The sequence below is a fragment of the Stigmatopora nigra genome, chromosome 17, assembly GCF_051989575.1.
Source record: "Stigmatopora nigra isolate UIUO_SnigA chromosome 17, RoL_Snig_1.1, whole genome shotgun sequence".
Classification (NCBI taxonomy): domain Eukaryota; kingdom Metazoa; phylum Chordata; class Actinopteri; order Syngnathiformes; family Syngnathidae; genus Stigmatopora; species Stigmatopora nigra.
The window spans coordinates 2,887,616-2,899,834 of record NC_135524.1 but is presented as its reverse complement, the minus strand read 5'-3'; the positions used below and the strand labels follow the sequence as shown (position 1 = coordinate 2,899,834).

At 39.2% G+C, this 12,219-nt stretch overlaps 2 protein-coding genes across 3 annotated transcripts; one reads left to right on the top strand and one right to left on the bottom strand.

The window, feature by feature from the left end:
- Positions 1-92: 92 nt before the first annotated feature.
- Positions 93-7,283, top strand: taf1c (TATA-box binding protein associated factor, RNA polymerase I subunit C). Of its 2 annotated transcripts, XM_077737266.1 has the most exons (16): positions 93-200; positions 302-397; positions 1,096-1,201; positions 1,313-1,362; positions 1,442-1,537; positions 1,834-1,883; positions 1,954-2,201; positions 2,290-2,418; positions 2,494-2,611; positions 2,677-2,748; positions 2,846-2,981; positions 3,073-3,201; positions 3,323-3,515; positions 3,596-3,733; positions 3,996-5,095; positions 5,464-7,283. In XM_077737266.1, the coding sequence occupies exons 2-16, from the start codon at positions 389-391 to the stop codon at positions 5,896-5,898; spliced, it is 3,009 nt and encodes a 1,002-aa protein (XP_077593392.1). In that variant the 5' UTR covers positions 93-200; positions 302-388; the 3' UTR covers positions 5,899-7,283. The 2 variants fall into 2 exon arrangements, with proteins under 2 accessions (XP_077593392.1, XP_077593391.1); XM_077737265.1 differs by having other exon boundaries at positions 99-397.
- ccng2 (cyclin G2) lies at positions 6,246-11,931 on the bottom strand. The gene is made up of 8 exons (XM_077737267.1): positions 11,815-11,931; positions 10,762-10,894; positions 10,337-10,474; positions 10,010-10,260; positions 9,251-9,329; positions 9,074-9,172; positions 8,233-8,435; positions 6,246-7,263 (listed from the first exon to the last, which is right to left on the bottom strand). Exons 2-8 carry the CDS (start codon positions 10,864-10,866, stop codon positions 7,146-7,148), a joined length of 993 nt encoding a protein of 330 aa, XP_077593393.1. The 5' UTR covers positions 10,867-10,894; positions 11,815-11,931; the 3' UTR covers positions 6,246-7,145.
- Positions 11,932-12,219: the final 288 nt, after the last annotated feature.

Here is a 12,219-nt window from a genome sequence, read left to right as displayed (position 1 = left end):
CACGCTTCCCCCAGATGGAGAAACAATTGACATTTTCGTCAAGATCTGGATATTTTTACTTATTTTGAAACGTTTAAAGTCATCGCTAAGGTTGACTTAAAGTCATGTTAATTTGATCGGTGGAGAAAAAGTATTGTGCATGCTAAACGGGCTCCAGATTTAGAAGTTTAGCGCTAGCCTATCCGGACGCGCAACATAATGTAAATATTCTTTGATCCCTGGTTGAAAGGACCTGTCATCGTTCAAACTTAACTTTTTAATAGTTCTTTAATGCGAAAAAATGGACTGCCACTTCCCGCAGAAGCTTTTCCCGTCATTCTACAACACTGGACCGCCAAACTTGACAGTGACAAATTGTGCAAGAATTTGGGGTAGTTATGATGGGATCATGCTTCAGGTTTGTCAATTCCATTACTTCTGATCGCTCTCATTTTTAAGGAATTTAGTAAGATCTACAAATTTGGCTATTACAGAGACTGCAACATTTTATAATAAAACAGGATTTTATACTTAAATGATCTTCGCAAATTATGTGACAGTTGCTTGATGACAGTCATACTATTTTTGTGTAATAAATACTCACGTTGTGTGTTAATGTAGAATTACTGAGTCAACTGAAGTGTAAAGATATGCATATATCATATTTTAATATAATAATAACTAGTGTCTCGTTTGATCGCTTCCACCTTATAGTTAAAATGGATTGGACTTCAATTGGCGTCAATGGCAGCCAAAGAATTAAGCAATTTAAAATCAATAGATCTTAATAATTTAAGAAAAAGGAATACAACAATACATTATTACCTGTGATCACTTTTGTTCACGTTTCTGTTATTCATGCCCAATATCTAGACAGTCCGTCTATTTAACCAGTTTATTATGTTTTGTCATCATTTGTATAGTCTTAAATAAAAAAAAATAAAAAGTATTTGACACTCTTTTAAAAAATTAATAGAGCCTAGAGATATTAACTGTTGCTACAAAAAAGAAAAAGTCACTAAAGTTAATCCCTAAATTAGCTACTGAAAACTTACAGTACAGCCCAGTACACAGTACAGTATAGTTATATCTTTATCCTTATTGTTATGATTTCAGGATTCATCTAGTCCTCATAAAAAATGGACATCGAGGCACAAGCCCAAAGGCGAAATATGGCGTCACAAAGAACCAGCACCAATCCCCCTGCTTAATCCCAAGAACTGTATGTGACAGCTAATATTTACACACATACACAAAATTGTTGTTACTTCATATAAACTATGAAAAAACTTAAATTTGACAGAAACATGTCTGTTTTATTTCAAATATTCAGCTTTCATTTGGTCTTCAACCCCTCTGGATCCACTTGACTTCACAAATCATGTAAGTGTGCTTCTTCAATCTAAATATAAATATAAAAACATATTTTTTAATACATATTTGTATAATTTTTCATCTCCAGATGCAAAACTTTTACTGGGATCACTGCCAGGATGCTCTTGGAGGCATTAGTGAAGTTCTGGGAGACAATTTCAATTTCAAATTTGGAATGGCAAAGGTATTTTTATCTTATATATACATATCCATCTGAAAAAAATAATAATTCCCTGTCATATTGGACTAAATTAATGTACTGCCTTCAAATCTATTCCATTGCCTATGCAGGCCTATCATATTTTCCCCAACAAAATTATTTATCTTGATTTTTAACCCTGTAAGAGAAAAAAAATATCTTCAATCTTGGGGGTATAGTCATTTATATTTGGCGCTCTCCATGGTGCTGAATCTTTTGGGGTTAATTTTTGCTTGGTAGAAGTTATTGCAAAACTGATCTGTATCATATTTTCATAACAGAAACATTCGTCTAGGATAAAAGGCTTCTTTGGCCAGCTAGATTTGCCAGTGTAAGTATCCAACACACTTTTGAAATGAAATACCGGCAGATTTTTTTGAACTTTCTTGTTTGCTTCCCAGACATCACGAGTTGTATGAATCCAGACCATTCCGAGGCCTCAGTACACTTCTATCTGATGTTGTGCATGATATTCCAACTGAACTGTTGGGTTCTCTGCTACATGAGGAACTGAGTACGCAGAGAGATCGCCATTTGTTCTTTGAAGGAGCCACAGGAGGCGCTCTCAACTTTATTCCATCCTCACAGAGTGGAGACTCTGAAAATGGATACCTTCTCTATGCTGGAAACCGTGGAATGACTAAGATCAGTATCCTTTTGCCAAATTATATAATTTTCATTTAAATTTTACAGTCTAATCCATCTGTGTGATAGTTGTTCTTACATCAGTACTTCAGATTTCCACAAAGTGCAGTTGAAGCAACGTCAAGACAAGTGTTTGTCTGTGAATTTAGAAAACAAACCGTTCAGCTTCCAATTAAAAAGCCCCATCCGACAGATCAGCTCCGCCTCCTTGTTTGACATTTGTAAGCAAGATTGTTGATTGGAGTTTTTAATCCAACATTATTCGGTCGGTGCATTAATGGCTTTTGTTTTTGTAGGTTGTACTGCTGTGAGATCAGATTATTATTGTGGAGTTTGGAGATTTAGTCAGATGGAAGAGCCGCGTTTGCTGCAAGTTCTTAACACAGCAGAACTTGCCACCTGCGTTAATGTCAGGTGAGTTTACTCTTATAAATCAGCTTTTTACAAACCATTTTAATAATATATGTGGGTTTTTTCAGTCCTCATGTTTTAGGTGAGATTCTGGTGGCAAGTGAAAGTGGAAAAACTCACCTGTGGACCATTGGCAAAGGGTATGTGCATTTCTTGTGGCACATTCGAAAAGGTTAAAGAAAATTCTATTTGATATTCTGGATTCCATTTTTAACTTTGTTTCCTACAATATGTCAGGACTCAAACGGTTTTGGAAGATGACTGCAATCTTTACTTTAACGCCAAGTCGTCATGGCGATGGTGCGAGTTCTCCGCTCATCCTCGGGTGATGATCTACGCCGACAGGACCGGAGCTGATCTCTGTGATATCAGGGTACGATTGAGTATCTGCCTAAAATACTTTCAATCCTACTGTCCTACTGTGAAACACAAAAATGAGACTTTTTTTGTCTCTGTTTGTCCAGACGAGTACAGCCTCCAATCAAACACTGTTTAAAATCAGCAACACTGCAGAGTGTCGAACTGGAGAGAGGGTTTTTTTATGCAAATACTTAACCGATGCTCATCTTTTTCACCATCTTATCACAACTCAGGTAAATCCCTTCATTCATAATTTTTACCATCACTTCAAAATGTCAATATTTTTGGATAAATGTGTCTTAAATGAACAAATTTGCATTGAAACGCATGCATATGCTTTTTTTTGGTCTGTAGTACTCAGCCTACATTATGGACGAACGATTTCCCTGCGTGCCAATGCTGAAGATTGATCACATGATGCAATCCCCGCCAGTGTTTAGTCACATCCTTCCTGGTGGGTCTTCATCTAAGGATGATGATGATAGAACCACTAAAATTCTACTGGGTTCCCAGAGGGATCAGGAAATCATGCAGTTGCAATACTCAGGTTTGTCATTGAGCTAGGAGGCCAAAATATATTTTTTTATGTTTAAGGCTGTAGTTTTCAGTTACATTTCCATCTTTTAGGGAGCGGATCAAAAGCGTGCGTCAGTGCAGGTCCTCCTCAAGAACTGTTTCGACCTTGTGATAGCTTCAATTACCTTCCTGCTCATGTCCCGCATCGTATGGACATTGCAACCACAAGACTGTCCTCAGCAGCTGCAGGTATGTCGTGGTCAGATTAGAAAATTTGAATGTTTTTAATTCTGGGGTAGTTTAAATAGTCCCTATGCAGTTGTCTTTAATGTGATGCCTTGTTTTAATAGCATAAGTGAATAAGCCTGGTAGTATATGATGATAAAGAAGTAGTGGTGCATAGTAGTCAATGAGGTCTTGATATTTAAATCTCAAAGATCTTCTATTTGGGAAAAAGGCAATATAATAAAGTGTTAAAACGTGTTCTTTTGTGTTTTCACATTTTTTTTAGGTCTGACGTGCATCCGAAAGAGTGCAACAGAGGGAAGTGATGAATCCGTCTGTGTGCTACAACTGACAGAGGCAGGCGATATTTTCTACCAGGTCCTGGAACACAAGCCATTGGGGGACAATTCTCTTCCAGTTTCAGCCAATGAACCTCTACCGTGTCTTACTTGGAAAAAGCTTTTAAAACCAACTCCTGAACGTGGCTCCAATTCAGAATGCATTGAAAATGGGACTAATAATGCACACACAACTCAAGGGACCCCCATTAACATGACTTCTAATAATATACCAATCAAAGCCACTCCGGGAAAGTTGAGTCAGGACGCTCTCGTCACTTGGAAAATCTGGCTGCAAAAACTCTTCCTCAAGGAACGCCAAAAAAATCCACCTTCACAGCATCCAAAACTAGTCACAGTCATGACCAGTGACATCCTCACTGTGTCTAACGACCAAGTGCACACATTATCTGATGATAAATACGTGAGGAATATGAAAGAACATTTGAGTGCTTGCATGGCCAACCGTTCCCTGTTGGTGCAGGTCCCTAGTTTCTCCCGGCATTCCGGCGTGGTTCCGTTTCCGGACACGGTGCACACGGCGGCTTGGAATGACGACCTCAGTCAACGACTAACCCTATGCTGGCGTTCCCGGGACAACTGGCGGAAATGGTGGGACGACAGGCTTGGAGTCAATAAAGAAGAGAAGTTGAGGGAGCTCCGGAGGAAGAGGAGGAAAGAAAAAGCAGAACGATCGGGTCGTCGGCAAATGGACCTTTCTGAGAGCTTCACCTCGTCAATCGCCTACCAGTCGGAGCTGGAGAGTTTCTGTGAATTTTCCGATTGGGCGTCGGTTGGGAGCCAAAGCCAGGGGGCGTGGTCCGATGGAGGAGAGACTCTGGGGGGACAGTTTGAAGGCTCAATGGGTTTTGAGACGCCAAAAGCCAAGAAGCCCGCCATTCTACTGAATGAGGACGCCGTCACTCCTACGCCAGTTGACGTCAACCAGTCCAATGCATTCCCAACTACGTCCACGCCATCCACTCAGAAAAGACCTGTCCACAAAAGGCTTGCCGACGACTACCTGAACTTCACGTTTGGATCGCAGGTGACTAATGGCTCATATACAGTTTTTTTCACTATGTTGTTGTATTCAATATAAGTACAGTAACTGTAGTTTTAATCAAAGTAATCCTTCATTACTTAATATTGACCCTAAAATTTGACAGTGCCATTTAGGTGAATATTTTCAATATGTTTTTTTTTTCTGGTAAAGTCCATCTGCCAAAATAGTATTTTTCTATTATATAACAAATATAACTGAATATTGTGTTTTGCAACTGCATTCATACTTTGCACTCAATCGGCTAAAAATGAAAGTTTAAAAAGGTGGTACCTAATAGCTGATAATGTGAAGAAATTTGTGTATATTTTGAAAGCAAATGAACATTGTCATCTTTACTCTTCCACATACAGGACAATACCTTTCAGGAGAATATCTCATTTAGTGTGGAGGATCTTCCACTTCAGCCCATGGCCCAGTCCTACCAGAACCGAGGCGCCCAGATCCAGTCCTCCCAGATCCAAGGCTCCCAGATCCAAGGCTCCCAGATCCAGTCCTCCCAGATCCAGTCCTCCCAGATCCAGTCCTCCCAGATCCAAGGCTCCCAGATCCAAGGCTCCCAGATCCAGTCTTCCCAGATCCAGTCCTCCCAGATCCAAGGCTCCCAGATCCAGTCCTCCCAGATCCAGTCCTCCCAGATCCAGTCCTCCCAGATCCAGTCCTCCCAGATCCAAGGCTCCCAGATCCAGTCCTCCCAGTCCCTCCCACTCAGTTCTCAAGGCCACACGAGGCGGCTGTTGTCACAATTGTCAAAACCAAAGAAAAAGAAAGCACGGATGGGATTTTGAAGTCACGGACAAATGCGGTCTTGACATATTTAGTTGAAAGACACTTTTTTTATCCTTTTTCTATTTCTTTTATTTAGTTTCTTCAAACATTGTGGTCCACATAATCCTATCATGATGTAATTCATGGATTCTTAAGACTGAACTCTACCCTCAGTGCCTTCATGGATTAAATGTTGCTAATATTTCACCCGTAATCTGGATTTTAACTGGATAATTCATCATCTTCAACTCCCAAGAACATCAGGATGTAGAAGATGCTGGTTTGGTAGGACCATGTTATATTTCTTTTTATTAAATGTATGTGTATGTGATCTAAATACATGCTGTAATTATAGAGCCAACAACAGTTTAAAAATAACATTTTTATGTTTTTTTTCCAGTACATGTGACAAAAGAATAAATTAACGTAATATCTACAAAGAACTATAAAGTATTTTTTTTGTACATCATTTACAGTTTTACATTTTTCTATGCATTTTTTTGTACATTTTTAAACAACTTTTGCTCAACTTCACTTAGTTTGTTCCACACATTCTTATGGAAATTTTCAAAAGTATTTTTTTTGTTTTAAGCTACATCCTAAAATTGGCAACTTTAAAGTCAAACAAACACATTATCACAACACACTCACCAAAATCATCAACAGTGTCAACTTTTTGCGGAAGAGTAAGTGCTCTATGCTGAACTTTGAGCAAATAGCCTTACATGAGTCAAGAAAATGAATTAAAAAAATAAAATAAAAATAAATCACGTCCATTATTACCCAAAATTACAAACTGCTTCTCCAAAACAAATTACAAAAATAAACTGTGCAAATGAACAAACTCAGAACATATTAGCAGTTGCTTAAACATTCAGTCAAATTTGGACATTGTGACCTAAATATTATTATTTTTTAAAACTATTTTGTTCTCTTACTGCTCCTGATTGAATGAATTTTAACTAATACAAGCACAGTGCAGAAAATAATTAAAAAAGGCAACTCAATTCAGTCCAGGTTATTGCTAGCATGCTTCTGTAGATCAGTAAACCGATTTCATCCCGACATGATGCTTTTTGTTATTTTTTTGCACTCCAGCCAATCCTGGAATGTACCATGTACCACCAACACATCTAACTAAAGATCTAAAAATCGGCAGCTGCCAGTTTTTTTGTGCAATTCACTTCTAGCACCGGAGCTTATTAGACAAAAAAAAATGTTTAAAAAAATTGGAGGCGAGGCACATTGACGCACATTGGCAACGGCGTCAGGCATTGAGGTATTGGCGGCGAAGATGGGCAGGAAAAAAGCGCCCTTCGCCATCGCTGCCCAGCGAACTGCTGAGGGACTCCTCGCCCGAACTCATGTCCTCGGAAGAGTCCTCACTGAAATAGAAAAAAAATGTTGTCGTGGTTATGAGATAGTTGGGGAAAAAAATACTTCCACTTTTGCTATCATCTGATTTTTGGCATGTCAAAATGTTGGCTGGTCACATTTGTCAGCTGACTGTCAGTCAATGATTCATGAAACTAACTCAATGTCACCAGGTTTGTTGACGCAATCTGTTGTTAGGATTGGTCAAAGTAAAAATGAAAATAAAGTAGCTTATCATTTTATAATCAGGGACATCAGTTTTTGGCCTAAAAAGGGATTTTATGAGTGTTGTTAAGCAATACTTTGGACGTCATTACAATCGGAGGTGTTGCTCATTTTTTTTAATGACTATTGAGTCAAGTTCCTCTTTCCTCATTAGCGGAAGATTTTTCAATAAAGTCTTATTGCGTCAAAGGGCGAGGCCTTCTCGGATGTCATGGAAATTGGTCTTGTCTCTGTAAGACGTGACCTGTGACTCGCATTCATGCCTCTACACAAGAATGGAAGATACAAAGACGTTAGTTACGCCTATGTGAAGTCATGTTTTTGACGCAGTTTCTTTGGGGGGGAGGAAAAAAAACAACAACTACCAGAGAAGTAATGTCATTCCAAAGTGCCTGTCAAACAAATGACTACTCAAACACTAATTTGGTTGCTGTGGAAACTAAAGTGCGTGATGGTCGCGCAGGGTGTGTTTGTTTGTTTTTCTTTGCAATGTCTGGTATCTATCAGGTGATTTTTTTGTTGTTGTACATGCTGTTACATGATCATCTGAATTCATGGATTATCCTTTAAGAAAATAAAGTGTCTGGTATCTTCCACCATAGAGTAGATTAACTTTGTTTTGATTTGAAAGGCTTATTTGGAGAAGATTTACTTCTATAACCCAATTTCTCCTCAAATGAAATTTGTTTTTATCTTTTTACCGAATATCACAAGGTCTCGAAACCCAGACTACGTCAGCTTGTTAAAATTCTCACCTCTCGCTTTCATCCCAGCAGCATTCTGGGATGGTGGGCAGTTCAGGTACACTTCGGTAGCTGCTGTGCAGACTCTGGGCGGTCCGGCGAGACACGATCCACTGCAGTTTCTTATGATTGGGTTTACTGCATTCTGGAGAGGCGTAGTCCAACAAACACTGAGCAACCTGACCGCGCCAGAGCAGGAGTTCACCGTCTGCAATCTGAAACCAAAAAGACAGCTGACCGATTAGCCCGGTGTGCCCCTCTTGGCCCGACATTGACTGTAAACTATCCAACATTGAAATGCATAACAACAGTATACTGTCTCTATCCCTTTTTTTAACTTTAACGTGTAATAGCATGCAAATACCAACTGATTTACTTCCATTGGCAATAGTCGTCATCCAGTCTGACAACTGATGAGATAACCTTGTCTAGAAAATTCAAACTATCAACCTTTTGCATTCCTTCACCCATCTCAGTATGATGGATAGTTAAGAGAGTAAATACAACCCATTTATAAATCTTTATCTCCCCTTTTTCATTTAGTTTTGAACCATAGACATGGTTGCTGCCATCTTATGTAACCACAACTTATGTAGACAGCATAATTAAAATTTATTGGAATGGATCCTCGCTAAGAATAAGCACATACGCAAGGAGATTTCAAGTCACTGGAGACGACATCAGTGAGTGTCTCAAGTGACACGATAGCAATAACTCACTTTGCTTATGTAAAGCTCATCATTACAGTAGCAAAACAAGAAACTTCATGGAGACCAGTTCTAGTACACGACTTGCTCATGTTATTTTCCAACCCTGGTTGAAATGATGTTTACATTCACATAATTTCATGTACCTTGAGGTGTCTTTGGATATGGTGAAATATTTCTAGCATGTCCACCGACTGAATAGCTTCAATCTCCTGTCTCAATAGAGACAAGGCGAGGACGGACGGCTGGAAAAGAATGTTAAATTTATTCTGATGCTCTTTTTTCTACTTCTTAGCTTGCTGTTCTGCACCAAGAATTCTTACCTTTGCTTTGGAGAAGGAGATTCGACACAAACAAGCTTTGAGCTGAGCCTCAAGCTTCTCCAGGCTCAACATTTCCTTCCTGAGAACAGAAAATGATAAACATCAAACCTGGAGATATCATTCCACAAAGTAACAAGGTATTCCCACTACACATTACATTAGAACTAGTGATTAAAAACACAAATGAATGGCATGTTATGAAAGCATAACATGACCTACAAGCACTTATGCAAGTGTTGTTGTCCACAGTAGTCAGCAATAAATCTTATCAGTGTGCTTCAGCCAGACGCAGCTGTCTGATAGTTGACTGCAGGCCCAAAAGCGAACGGTTCCGTTCTCACAAACAACGCAGCGAGTGCACCACCAAGCAAAAACAATGAGGTTTTGGAAATGCTGGCAACAAGAAATGTTGATGGAATGTTGAATTTGCAGACAGCACGTCTGCAGTCACAAAGGCTTAAAATGTTGCTTAAATATGGAAATATTTCAAGTATTGAAAACAGCTAACTCTTCATTTGTTAATATACTGTAGTTTTTTTACTAAATAGTCTTTAGTAAAGGCTAGTTATGGTGGTATTTTCAGTCTGTACTAATTATGGAAGCACAAGGTTTCAGTGGTGAGCACATCTGCTTTACGGTTCTGGGTTTGAATCTTAACTTCCTATGTGTTTTAACTTTTTCTTCCTGTCCTTCAAAATGCATGCATGCTTTATATACTACGTATATCATTTTTTTTACTTGGGCAGTAGTCCTTTTTACCTCTCTGTGGAGTGAGACAGTCCAATCTGATGGTACAAGTGCAGAAAGGTCAAGGCCGTGACAGATTTGGACTTAAAGTTTAATTTCTCTGTGATGATCTTCTCCATACGTCCGAGATCGGACACACTAAAACGACACTGTCCGATACGGATGAGCTCGTCCGTGGACGCCAGGTTGCACTCCTCTTCTGTCACTTTGGCGGCCATGTGGAGGCAGCTGAGGCTGACACATGACAAGTGCTTTGGTTGGATCTGAAAAGGGAAACTGGGTTTTAGCACCTCGTGATCCTCTTTGTGTTGTGTTGGCAGACATAATAATATTGTGTACCCTCATCATGGCCAGGAATCTGTCAAGCAGGTTCACAGCCAGGACAAAGGTCTGCGTGGTGTAGCCAAAGAAACTGGTCAAACTCCACAGGTCCTCGACTTTGGCATTCCTGCACTTGGCTGAGATCCGCCCATCCATCTGAATAATAAACACAGCCATTTTTAGACAGGGAAATAATTGTACTGTCACAATCATCATCTCTACTTAGAACTTCTAATGAAAAACAATGAAATCATTATCCACGTCATGCTAATTGTACTAATAAACTATTTTCTTACCAATCCATTTTAACTTGGGGTACAATTAAATCAGATGTATATCTTGGCAATATAGCCACATACAGCTCTGGAGCCGTAGCCCTTTCATTGGATGTATGTCATCGTTTATAAATGCTTAATCTCAATAACCTAAATGAGTGTATTTACCTGATCTGTGGACTCTATGAGACTCAGGCCTGTCTCCTTAGGGAGATAATAGACCTCTAGCTCATAGTTTGCCCACAGCTCCTTCATCAATTTGAAGGCATCCATGTCTCAGCTGGCACTTCTTTGTCTTCTCCTAAAACAGGCAGAAAGAAAAATTACAAATCTTTCTGTGGTATATGTTGTCCATGACATCTAAATACTGGTCTACATTGTTGACCCACTTTAAGGGGGGAGTGACACAGTGGCTCAGGGTTCGGCCCACTTCCCACAGCTGGACTCGGGTGTCAGATTTCTCTATAGTCAACGCCTTGGAAATCCCAGTAGAAAAACAACTGTCTATATGGGCGGCTTTGCGTTGTTATGTGCTGGATTGCATAGATTTGAGGATACAATTTGATCCATTTGGGGTCCCCCTTACCCCAATATTTTGTAGATTGCAAACCATGGAGCTCGGCTGCAGCGAGCTAACCTTTTAAATCCTCCCTTAGGAGCGGGGGAGGGGATGTTTTCCCCTATTCCTCAAACAGGAAAACATTCTACCCGACTGCGACATAATCGCAACCAAAAAACATTGGGTAAACTAATAGCACAATAGTACATGGCATATAAATATGCTCCTTGTTTATTACTATTTTTGAAAGATTTGTTGTTTAGGCATAACACAAATCGGTGGATAATAACAACATCAACATCCAAGTGGGGAGGAAATAATACATAGTCGATATTTTAAAAGAAATACTGTTTTCAAAATGATAGCTAATATTTAGTTACCACAAATAAATAACAAAGGGCCGTTTCAATAGAATCTGGAGATGTTATTTTCCGTCCAATTTTGTAATTACATCTATAAATGATGGCGATATAGCAGTTAAAAAAAACGACAGTTTGTATGTTTTTTATTCGTTGATATACATTTAGCCAGGATAAATTTGTCATTTGTTGACTTTCCTACGTTATTTTGTCACCCCATCGAATGCGAGATAAATAGATCGCATGGTATGTTTTAATTGATGGTCATTTGTATAAAATTAAATAGGTTATTTTATCACTTACGGCGAATTAGATCCACATATCTGTTGTTTTCCGCTGATGTATTCCTTCTGGTTTTTCTGCAGTCCTTCTCCTTTATTTTCTCTCTTTTGTTGATGTTGCCAACACACACGCCCACCTCTTGACGTCAGTAAAAAAACAACCAATCACGACATTGCTGTAAGAATAGAATTCGCCCCGGACGTAGTGGTACAAATATGCAAGCATAATACGAGCGTTCTTACAGTCCATGCCAAAGTTTTACACGGAGTTTATATATTATATAATCGCTAAATTAAGTTAATGGTACCTGATGATGTCAGTTTCGCCTTGCTTAAAACTAACACAGGAATTGTAATCCTGCCGACCTTGAACAAAGGACGACTGTCTTCAGATTGACGTTTCTAAAAACCAATCACGGAGCTGCAC